Source organism: Mus pahari, chromosome 3 (assembly GCF_900095145.1).
Source record: "Mus pahari chromosome 3, PAHARI_EIJ_v1.1, whole genome shotgun sequence".
Lineage (NCBI taxonomy): Eukaryota > Metazoa > Chordata > Mammalia > Rodentia > Muridae > Mus > Mus pahari.
This window is the reverse complement of record NC_034592.1, coordinates 86,747,474-86,759,812: the sequence shown is the minus strand read 5'-3', so window position 1 is coordinate 86,759,812 and position 12,339 is coordinate 86,747,474. Positions and strand designations below refer to the sequence as shown.

General features: G+C 46.8%; 1 protein-coding gene across 1 annotated transcript in view; it reads right to left on the bottom strand.

Moving 5' to 3' along the window:
* Positions 1–8,422, bottom strand: part of Slc1a2 (solute carrier family 1 member 2) — a 132,599-nt gene extending 124,177 nt beyond the window's left edge. The window contains exon 1 of the mRNA XM_021192027.2: positions 7,762–8,422. Coding sequence (XP_021047686.1) covers positions 7,762–7,778 — 17 coding nt within the window. The 5' untranslated portion in view covers positions 7,779–8,422. The remainder of the gene's footprint in view (positions 1–7,761) is intronic.
* Between the last annotated feature and the right edge of the window lie 3,917 nt (positions 8,423–12,339).

Genomic DNA, 12,339 nt, shown 5'->3' with positions numbered 1-12,339 from the left:
GCGCGTGTGTGTGTGTGTGTGTGTGGTGTGTGTGTGTGTGTGTGTGTGTGTGTGTGTGGTGGTGGTGGTGGAGAAACTCTGTTTAACGAAAAGCGAATGGAATGCTGTGCTGTGCTGTGCTGTGCTGTGCTGTGCTGTGCTGTGCTGTGCTGTGCTGTGCTGTGCTGTGCTGTGCTGTGCTGTGCTGTGCTGTGCTGCACTGTGGGACCTGGGATTTCCTAAGGATGGAGGGGCTTCCTAAGGGAGTCACATTTCCATGGACATTTACTGTCCCCTGTTGGGTGATCAGAAAACTGGAGGCTAGAGGGATGGCATTATGAGTACAGCACTTGTTCTTTCAGAGGACCAGAATTCAGATCCTAGTACCTGGTTACAACAGATTGTAACTCCATCTCCAGGGAACCCAGAGCCCTCTTCAGCATGGGCAGATAGCCAAACACACACAAAAGTAGGTAACTAGAGACAAATCTTAAAACTACATATCCACACACATATATCCACAGATCCAGATCTCGCCACTTCAGAAGGAGGCCTGAGGTCATCACTGTCTACACTACAGCAAAATAGGCGAGTACGTCAAGTCCCCATCCTGAGTTCACCACAACTGATGACTGATGAAGGCTCAGCTACATTTGCCACAAAGAAGCACAGAAGCATAGCTCGGCAATCAGCCCACGTGGCCTTCCTAGGGCTGCTCTAAGTCACTGTGTAGAGATGAGGCGAAGCCATTAGCTTTGTAGAAATCAATAATTATGGAGGAGCCCTATTAAGTGCAACTTGGGGCAAAGTTAAAGGAAACAAGAAGTGGTTAGGGGAAGGAGTGGTTATGGGTTAAAAAGAAAAACGGGGGCTGCGGAGATAGCTCAGTGGTCCTCAATCTTCCTAATGCTGCTCTTCTATGTTGTGGTGGCCCTCAACCATACAATTGTTTTTGTTGCAACTTCATAACTGTACTTGTGCTACTGTCATAAATCCTAATGCAAGTAGTGTTTGGAGATAAAGGCTTACCAAATGGGTTGTGACCTATGGGGTTGAGAACCACTGGCTTAGGAGTTTCTGTTCTCGCATTGAACCTGGGTTCTGTATCTTGCATTTGCATGATCACATACACCATCTCCAGTTCGAGTTCCAGTTCCAGGGGGACAAGAGACCTCTTCTGACGTCTGTGGTTACCAAGCACATGTGTGACACATGCATGCACACAGGCAGGCATCTTTACACATTAAATAAGAACAAATACGCCGGGTGTGGTGGCATATGCCTTTAATCCCAGCACTTGGGAGGCAGAGGCAGGTGGATTTCAGAGTTCGAGGCCAGCCTGGTCTACAGAGTGAGTTCCAGGATAGCCAGGACTACCCAGAGAAACCCTGTCTCAAAAAACCAAAAAAAAAAAAAAAGAACAAATACAATATTTAAAATTTCTCGATCTACATAACACACTGACAAAGTCTTGCAAGCTCAAACGGTAAAAGCACTTAAGCAACAGGCTATAGTAACAATGCAGTATCAAGCTCGCACTCTCGGTTGCTGCCCCAGAGGTTGGGGTAAGGGATTGTTCATAGAATATGGGTGCCATGGCTTCCCAACAGCTGTGCCCAACATGAATACACATGTGCTGTCTCAGGGTTCTGCCAGTCCTCGTCTCCAGCTCACCACTGCCACAGAGAGAAAGGAGAGTGGCCCTCTAGCTAAGGGTGTGGCTCCACGACCCCTGAATTTAAGATCCAAGACATTTGGGGACAGTTGCTAAATTATTTTATGCCACAGTTGCTATTTCTAGAAAAACAGGACTAATAGTAATGTTATATCATATACTAAAAGAATTAAGTTACTTTGTGGCTACAGAGTACTTTAAAAGCTGTTAAAGCTGTTGGGCCTGGTGAATGGCACAGGTTGTAATCCCAGCTTCTTAAGAAGCTAAGACAGGAGGGATAGCAAGTCCAAGGCATGCCCAGGCTGAGAGTGAGTTCTAGTCCAGCCTGAACACCTTACAGAAACCTTGTCTGAAAACTGGGGCACGGGGTGGGGTGAGGTGGATCGGGGTGGGATGAGGTGGATCGGACATGAAAAGAGAGAATGAGATGTAGCTCAAAGGTAGAATCTCTGCCCATTGGGTGAAATCTGTAGCACCAAATACACACTCATACATATAGGAATGCATACCTACACATGGCCACACACAAGACACTGGTTTGTAATCACATGATAAATGCGTTGTCAGAAAAGTTAGTTCAACTGGCTTGTTATCACGCGATAAATGTATTAAGGCAGAAAAGTTGCCTTAAAATTCAATTTGCTAGGGAGGCAAAAGTCAGGAATTTGGGACTGCAGAGATGGCTCAACCATTACTAACTGCTCCTCCAAAAGACCCAGGTTCGATTCTAAGCACCCACATGGTCACTCACAACCACCTGTAACTACAATTGCAGGGGCTCTGACACCTTCTTCTGGTTTCCAAGGGTGCCACGCATGCTTGTAACACACAGACATACCTGCAGGCAAAACACACAGACACATAAAATAAAACAAAAGAAAAATTCAGCCCTGAGAATTGTTTTCCAAGGAGGCAAATAATTTGAAAATTTCAAAATCCTCTGAGATCCGAAATAAGAACACACTGCTGGGCCACACGTGGTCTGTAGTGTCCAGCATGCCACTTTCAAGGCTACACATAAAGCTAAGCCAAAGCAGACTCGGACTCTGGCTCCTGGGGGAAAGCAGAGGCCAGTGACCAGGAACAGGAGCTCAGGATTCAAAGTCCCATGCCAGATTAGGGACAGTGAACGACAGATGGTCGTCCTGACCAACGTAACAAAAGAAAGTCCCGCCAGCCATTTAAATGAATCTTTTAATATACGTGACACACAGAGACAATATCTACATCTTTGTCCCTGAGGACTTCCTGTAAGATCTTTGCCACCATTCATCCTAGAGGGGACGGGGGTTGACACAGATCAAGTCCAGCTGCCCAAGTAGAGTTCATTCCCTTCTCTTTTCAAAGGCCAGTCCTTACTCAATGAGTCTATAATCCAAGGCAGCTGGCGGCATCACTGAGAACTCCAGATGACAGTTCAGCAGACAGTCGCCGCATCTGCTTGTCTAAGTGAGGCATTAAGTAAACAAATGAAAGAAAGAAAATAAGAAAACATCGATACCTTTGAGAAATAATCTTGAAAGTGCAACAAAATACTACGAAAAAAGGTACACCATTTAAAAGATTTAGACTCTCCCTCGAATTGACTGGGGCCCATTGTCTTCTCTGATGTTATATGAAGCCAACCAGCCAGGTTGACAGTGAGATGTCAGTCCTTTTCTCTTCTGCTGACAAATATGCAGCCCATCTGCCTCCGATCAATAACAAAGCACGTGGAGATGGAGCCATGAGATATTTTTAAACACTCCCCCTAATTAATTCATTCTAAGGACTTGGCGCTCAGAAAGCTGCAGGGTGAAGGGCGGGCAGAGGGAGGGGAGAGCAATCCCACAACCCTGGTAAATAAAGAGATTTGCTGTAATCTGGATTCCAAACCCTTTCCGTGAAGCATGCCTTCTGCCCTCGCCCCACCCACCCCCACCCCCTTCAACAAGCTGTTAAGGGCAGGGAAGGGACAACTGTAAGCAGGCAGGCACTGCCTGACATTGGTCAGATGTATTGTTCAGACCGTGGAGACAAGTTCTTGAAATACAAACCTAAAAACGATTTTTTTAATCTTGAGAGAATTGTGCTCCTGCCTACTAAGGCTAGGAGATTTTAGGTTATCTATGTTTCATTAGATTAAAATAATGATAGCAGTTGATTGAAATGGCGATTCGATTCATTCCAAGCGGCAAGGCAATCCAGTGAGAGAAACAATTCACTCTAGAAACCAATTTAGTTTGCCTTTAAAGGGAGGAAACTCAGACATCTTTACACTGATCCAGCCTTGGGGGGAGGGGACACATAGGGAATCGTCAAGAAATTAGCCTGTGCTGAGCCTTGAACAGTGAAGAAGCCAAGCATATCTTAAACTGGAGGCTCTATGGCACACTGACCCGGAGCACTGCTGGAGTACTGCTTGCTTGTGTGGCCAGGGTCTCATCTCTGAAGGACCCTGCCAGGTCTCACATATCATTAAGTGCAGAAGCCAAAGGAGAGGCCACCTCACCCTCCAATGGGAAGGGGAAACAAGGTGGTCAGACCCACCATTTGGTTTGTAATGAGCTTCCATTTCTACTTCGCAAGACTCATTTGGATTTAGAAATTATTTCTGGAGAATTAAGCTTTCAACTGCCCACAAGAGATTGCCTTGGTAAACACAGACTGGTTTTATCATATAGCTCCGCTCGTCCATTTTACCCAAGGAAGACAATTTATTCTTGAGAATGGGAAATGAACTTCAGTGGAGCCTGAGGCATGCAATACGCAGGCCCTTCTAGCCCCCATGCCCCCTGCCCCCCACTCACCCTGTAATAAGCCTACTCTAGGAGCTCATCCCCCTCCTCCCTTCAATTTCGCTCTGGGGGGAGGGGGGAAGGCAAGTGCTGTGTTTGTTTTCATGCGCTGGGAATCATAAATTCAGGGGTCTCCCTTGGAAGGGTATTTTTTGCTGTCAGCAGTTTTCAGTTTCACTTGCTCTCTAAGTCAGACTGAAACCCAAGCCTTCCAGATTGGCGTAGCCCTGACCCCTTGGCTCCTGGGAGCTGATCAGAAGACAGATTGCCAGAAGTCTCTGGTGAATGTGGAGACCGGCCTATCCCTAGCCTTTAGAAACATATTTCTAAAATGGTTTTCTCTTCAGCATCTGGCCACTCTACTGTGACCCAGTCAATAACAGACACTACCCTGCCTGTCACCAGCGACTTATAATCTCTTTCCAATTTGGGTCAGGAACCTAAAAGCCACCATCTCAGTGATTCCAGTTGTACCCAGGACTTAGCAGCAACAGCAGCAACAACAACAAACAAAAGACATTCAGCTGTCAAATTGAACCTTGCTTTTATAGGAAAACACGTCTCAGAACCTGGAAACTATGAGAGAGCCACTGCTGAGTTTTACAAAAGCCATGCTGATATTCCCAGTGAAACACAATCAGAAACTTCAAATAACTGGACAGTAGTGGATATGCTCTGTAAGACGACAAAGATCAAATGCAGAAGCTATGAAAGTATTCTAAAAGGCCATTTGCTGGATATATATATTTAAAGATTTCCACAAAAGCCAACAATAGGCACCAGCCAGGGCTCACACGTTCATTACTGACAACTGACATTTCCAGATGATACCCCAAAGCTATGCCAAATCCCAGAATCATCCTGGAAAGATGACATTTTGTTGTACAGTTTTGAGCTTTCAAGTCTATTCACTGGCTCGCTTACTTCATGCAGCTATTGAAAGAAATGGATGTAAAAATGTACAAATGAGCTTTGAAAAGAGTGCTAAAAAAAATGTATCCGTTGCCTCTAATAATTCTACAAAGGGAGTAATTAGCATATGCTGTTGGTGGCAATGTGAACACCAGATGAACACTCCCCAGATCGATTGGTTTAATATACCACCCCATTACCCCAGCATCCTGGAGCTGAACTGAGCTGAACATGTATAAACCGAAAGCATGTAATTACATTGCTATTTCGGTATCCTTATAAGCAATGTATATTTCAGAAAAGAAAAAAAACCAGCTTTAATATTGTTAGAAGACAAAGGCTAACAAAAGAAACCATCCTGGAGATGCTTCCTGAGTTTCTGTTACAAGGTGCATTACCCAAAGATATCAGAAGGGGCCAACAGATCTCACCAACTCAGGAGAACAATTTACTACTAAAAGTCTCCACTGAGACAGCCTTCAGAAAGCCCTCTCCAAGGCTATTTCTGCCTCTTTATCTCCACCAGAGAGCCCAGCAGGTCCATTCTTCTCAACAGGGACTCTGCAAAGGCTTCTGGGAGAAAAGAAGGGTTTGGGGAATGTTTCCAGCTGACTGATTACTGCCCCTAAATAACGTATTTTTCTACATTTGTTTCCTGGTTTTCAGATTTTTTTTCCCCAATTCTTTCATCTCTTAAATACAAGTTCCTTTGACAATCACTTTCCAACCTTGCACAATACACAAAGATGGCACTAACTGGACGAGAAATGGTTTTGGTCTTGAAAATCGTACCACCTTTATTTTGAATGTCAAACCATTTGGCAGCTCTCACTTAAGACGAGGGCAAAGAAGCCATGACTGAGTTTGGAGAGAGTTGCTGTCCTCTCTCCTCCCCGCTGGCCACCAGAAGAGACATTAAGTTGGTTGCAGCATTTGGAAGACAATAGTTTTCAAAGATGTTTTCCAACTGAGACTCTGAAGGCAGAAATAATTCAGGAAGGGTCCTGTAGATAGCCTGAAATACCCATTCTAAGATGAAAGCCTTTAAAACCGAACAGAGAGGAGTGCTGATGTTAAGTCATGTGGGTTCCTAATATGTAATTCTAGAGATATGTTTAAGCACATGATATTGCCTTCCTTGCACACAGCACCGAACTGGAGCACCTTTTCAGATAAGTAACTACTCCAAAGGTCCACACTGGTAAACAGGCAATGTGAAGAAATGTTATGTCAGACAAGATGCTAGGCATCTTTGGAAAAATTTGGGGGATGAGAGAAATAGATGGATGGGTTCTTTCTCTTGGATGAAGATGGACAGATTTAGAAGTATTTTCTCTGTCTGAGTTTGGAATCTCAAAGTCTGACTTTAAACGCCATCTCTCCACTCCTGCTTAGCGGTCACCACCCACCGCCTCACTGAAAGTTGATGGAGTTTGATTTCTATTAAACATGCTCCAGAAAAATGCCAGAACCAAGGACTCAAGTATATAGTCCCAAGAAGCTTGCTTTTGAGATCACATGTGGGTCCACGATCTCTCAAAAGCAGCTAGTGCCATTTGTGAAATAGCCTAACAGCTGGGGTCCCCAGTTATTCTTTTTATTCTGTCTAGGCTCCGGACAGCCTGAGAAGTGTTTTTGGGAGATAGGACCAAGACACCTTGTAATAAATATTCAAGGGACTTGTACATCCCCCATACTCCCCTTGCTAAATACAGTTGTCCTTCTACCACAGAAGCGATCATTATGCCAACTGCAGCCTCAAGAGGCAAGGGGCGCCTCCAAGGCCACAGGCAAAATTAAAAAGTCAGTGATAGTCCAGATAGTTTGGAAACTCTTGTCTTGCTCCAAGCTACAGGTTTCCTCCCCTCCTCTCGGGAAGCACCCAAATCTCTTCCACCCTTCCTTGCAGCTAGCCAGGGAAATTCTGATATCCAAAGGCAAAGATCTCTTGGGCTGGGGGCTTGCCATTGCCACCACCCGCACGCGCCCAAAGCTAACATTCAAGGCTGTGCGCTTCTCCTCTTCGCCCCGCCCTGGCTCTGGTCCTGGCTCATTCATTCCAACTGGTCCCCACCTTGCAGCCCAGGCAGTGTTTCCTGCAGGCTCTGTGGACAATCCTTTATTGTCTTTAAATCTCTGAAGTAACCTCCACGGTTTCTTTTCACACTTTTTTTCACACCCTGACGGTAATTCACCCCTTTCATTAGATCCAATCCTCTGCCTCCCAGGTCCTCAAAAGACATCTAGTCTACCAAAGAAACCAGACCCCTTTCCCACCACCTCCAGCCTGGCGGGCGCTCTGCTAGGGTCTCAGGGGTCCAGGGTCACAGTTCTCTGTCCCCATCTGGGATAGGGCAGCACCACCCCACCCCGCGCGCGGCTCCCTCTCCCACCCCGGGTACCCAGAAAAGCTCTCACCCCTCTGTTGATGCCATGGCGTGGGGAACGCCCCCTCCTCCCGGGCACGGTCTGGAGACGGTGGCGGCGAGCTGGGTGAGCCCGGAGTGCGGCGGAGAGCGGTATTTAACGGGCAGCCTCTCTCCGCCCTCGCACCCCCCTCCTGGGTAAGCCCTTTAGCGCCTCGGCGCGCGCGGGAGGCTGCTGCGGGCGCTAATCCACGTCCTGGCTTTCCACCGCGCGCGGTCCCGTGAGCGGCTCGCGGCCAGCGCTCCGAGGGGCGCTGCGGGGATCCTACACCGGCTGCTGCGAGGTCGCGCTGGCCGCAGGGCTACAGGAACACACTCCCCGCGTCCCAGCCGCCACCTGTGTGTGTGCGTGTCTGTGTGCTTCGCCGCGGGGCAGACCGGTACCACGAGTGGCCCGCACCAAGCGGGATGGGGAAGACCAGGAGTGCGAGTGCGGGGGAGTGTGTGCGTGCGTGCGCGTGTGCTGGTGTGTGCGCGCCGGGGGAGGCGGTGGAGGCCGCTGCGCCCTGGCTCGGCGCCGGCCGAAGAGGGATTGCAAGGTTTAGCCCAGCCGGAGCTGGGGATTTGCAGGCGATCCCTCTCTATTTTTGTCCAGAGCTGACATCACCCGCGCCGCAGCCTGGGGCGACTTCTTTAACCGTCGCCCCTGCCCCCCATCTTTAGACGCTGTCCCTCTTCTGTTGTCCCTCCCCCACCAGCTTCCAGTCATAAATTAGGAAAGAAAAAAAAAAAAAAAAAAAAAAAGGCACCGCCGGTAGTCCGGGAACGCTTTGGACAGCCAGTGACAGGATCCCAGGGTCTAAGGAGTCGCTATTGTTTCCTCTTGAGTCTGAGTGGCCCCAGGTCACACTGTGCTGGGCCAAGCGCTGAGTCCCGGGATGCCCCTCCGTCCCCAATCCTTGGAGAAACCTTGGCGCTCCCCATCAGTCCCTGGACATCTGCTCAGGCTCACATCACACAGGCCGGCACACCCACCACATCCTACCACTTCTGAGATGGGGAGTCCCACTGAATGTGAGCTGCAGAAACACTCGGGTGGCCGGAAGGAATCGCGACCCAGCTGCGGGTCCTTCTTTGCCCGGGTCCGAGTAAATCCCGAACATTCAATCAATTAATATTAATGTGGTTCCCCGAGGGCGAGCAGGGTGTGAGGGAGGCCATAATTTCTCTCTCTCTCTCTCTCTCTCTCTCTCTCTCTCACACACACACACACACACACACACACACACACACACACAAGCACACGCCAGGGCCAAGGGCTGGAGACACATCTCCTCCACCCACCCAGGGCTCAGTTCTCCGCAGGCCTCCGAGCGTGGGGGGAGGCGTGCAAAGACAGATGGGCTTCTGCAAGGGAGAGTCCAAGCCTCCTGCCCAGCTTTGCATAATAATGACAAGTTCTGCTCAGCTTTTATTATCTCGAGGACTGGGACACAGCAGACACCTACAGGTCCTCCACCTGCTGACCCCATGGCCACCTAAAAGGCAAAACCTTTTCCTCTGCTGGACAATGGGACTCAAAACTATAACCTTTGCAGGGCCCTGGTGAGAATTAAACAGACTCTACTGAGAGGTTTAAAAGTGTAAACAAAGATGTCAAAGGGTGTGAGCCTGTCACTTGGGACCTGCTAGGCTCCTCTGAGCAGCATCTCAGAACTCCAGCATTCTAGCTTCTTTTCCCCTCCAGGATTCTAGCCCAGAGGCTTTCTCATCCACGGTCCACATCTTCGCTTCTTTGCATCCGTGGCAAACTGGAGGGGTCGCCTTCGTTCTCAATAAGTAACTGGATGAAGGACATTCAAAAACTGTTCTGTCAAACCAGGTGTGGTGCTGTATGCTTGTAATGCCAGCGCCGAGCAGGCTGAGGTAGGACGTCCTCAAGGTCGAGACCTGTGTGGGCTACAGAGTAAGCACATGCCTCAGAAACTAAAGGGGAAAAAAAGTTCACTTAACTTTAGGGAATCTTTAAAGGGTTATTTCCTGGGCAAAGGAAGACTAGGCACATGAAAGAAATGAGGAGAAGAATGTGGGGTGGGGTTAGCCAAGGTTGGCTCCTCTCTCCTGTTTTTGTTTGCCTGTTTTGTTTTTGTTGTTGTTTGTTTTTGTTTGTTTTCATTTTTGTTTTGGGAGTTTTTTGTTTTTTGTTTGTGTGTTTGTGTTTGCCTGCCAATTACGTTGACCAGCTGTGTGTTCCCTTCAGCTTGAGAGTATAAGGAATCTGACTCTGATTTGGAGAGATGGCCCTTGAAGAGGCTCTTGGTTAGATTCCTAGCACCCACTTGGCAGCTCATAACTGTCTCTGCCACCCGCTTTCCAGGCTATCTGACACCTTCTTCCGGCCTCCACAGGTTCCTGCATGTGCATTGCTCCCAGTGCACAGACACAAAATATAAAAATTAAAATTAAAAAGGGTTCTGATAAATCAGAATTATCTTAACTTATACTTTCTTTAAAGAATAAAATCTCCAGTGTCCCTTCATACTTGGGCTTTTAACTTCCACTAAAAGAAAACAAATATAATGTGTGTGAATAAAACTGGTGTTTTGAAATTTGGCAGTGGCCTTGACATCACAACCCTGTAGACTGTGACTTTGTATCTAAGGTTGTCACTTACTATTTAGGGGTTTTCCTTGATTTTTCTGCTGAAGTGACAGCTGGAGGACAAAGCCACAAGACTCTCTCATAGTCTGGGTACTAAGAACCCCAGGAGCGCTCCTCTGTTGCCAGCATCCTCTTTACGCAGAGCCTAAATGAACTGCTATATAATAGCAACCCTTCAGCATCCACAGAGCCCCAGAGGGCTCAGCTGCACCATTCACCAGCTAGCAGCAGGCTTCTTATGCCCCCCAATGCAAAACAAGTTAAAGGATTGGGAAAGGAAGGCAATAAAATGGTTTCTATTAAAAAACAAACTCATTGCATTGAAAATTATTCTTAATTGTGTTTTCCATGGTGGGGACCTTAGAGGGTTCAGGTGATTGAGTCATCAAGTACTTGGGATTCGATAGGTACAGTCATTCCGACTTGCAACCTTCCATGTAAATGGTTGTATCTGGGTGCCCTGACACCACCTGCTGTGTTAGAGAAACATTTGCATTCGGTTGTCTGGGAAATCTGTCTATTAATCATGTGGACTGTGCCACAGATGATTCTGGCACCGAAGAAACCGGTTCTCTGTTGACCTCCCACCCCCATCCCATGGGCCTGTGAGCATTCAGTATGATTCCAGCACTGAGTGTGAACTAGGATATTATGGGCCTGTGAGCATTCAGTATGATTCCAGCACCGAGTGTGAACTAGGATATGCTGGTAAAGATTTAACTTGGTTTGGTTTGGCTTAAATAGAATATTCAGGTTGGTTTCTTGAGATTTGATTCTGTCAGTCTAGAAACTCTGTTTGGTATCTCCGCCCCCACCTCCCCCAGGTAAAAACTGAATATTCACATATAAAAGAATAAACCACATCTCTATCTCCTACCTCATCAAATCCACGCAAAATGGACCGGAGACATTTAGTGCAGAAGATGAAAATGGGAAACTGCCAGTGGCAAACACTTCAGCATCTTGGAATATGCATGTGCTTCTGAAAGACCCCAACATCTCAGGAAGTAGCAAGAAGACCTGGCAGATAAGACTGCATGAAGTTAAAAAGCTTCACACAGGGAAGAAAAGCCAACAGAGTGGAAGAAACTTTTTGCCAGCAACACATCTGGCAGGGGAATGTCTAGAATTTATCAAGAACTTTAAACACCATAAAGGACTAAAAACTTAAAACACTAAAAAGTCATGCAATGAACAAATGGGCAAATGAATTGGTTAGTTTTCTAAAGAAGCACAGATAGCCAATAAGTATGTGAAAAGATGGTTGACGTCTGACCCATTTGGAGAGGTCAAAACTACAAAGTGGCTTTCGTGAAGAATATAAATGAATATCAATGCTGTTGGGGATGTGGGAGGAGAGAAACACTTAAGCACTATTACAATGAATGCAGATTAGTGTAATCACCATAGAGACTGGCATAGAGGCCCCTCAAAAAAGTAAAAATAGAACAACCATATGATTCCATTGTATCAGTCCTGGAAACATATATACATGCACATACATACATACATACATACATACATACACACATACATACATACACATACATTCATGCATGCACATGTACATATGCACATACACACACATACATACATACACACACATGCATATTGATGCACTACTCAAAATAGCCAAGACATAAAAACAACAAAGATGTCAGTCAACAGATGAATGGATAATGTAAATGTGGCGTATACTCACAATGAAATTTTATTCGGCCACAAAAAAGAATGAAGTCACACGGTTGTCAGGAAAATGACGTAACTGGAGATCATCACATTAAGCAAAACAAGGCAGACTCAGAAAGGCACATATTGCATGATTTCTTTCCTGTACAGATTCTAGCCTATAGACGTGAATCTAAAGTGGTGATAACCTCCTCTGCAGTCCACTTTTACCAGACAGGCTCTACCGCGTGAGTGCCCCACAGTCTCCAAAGTGAGGGACTCTGTACTGAAAAAACGAGTT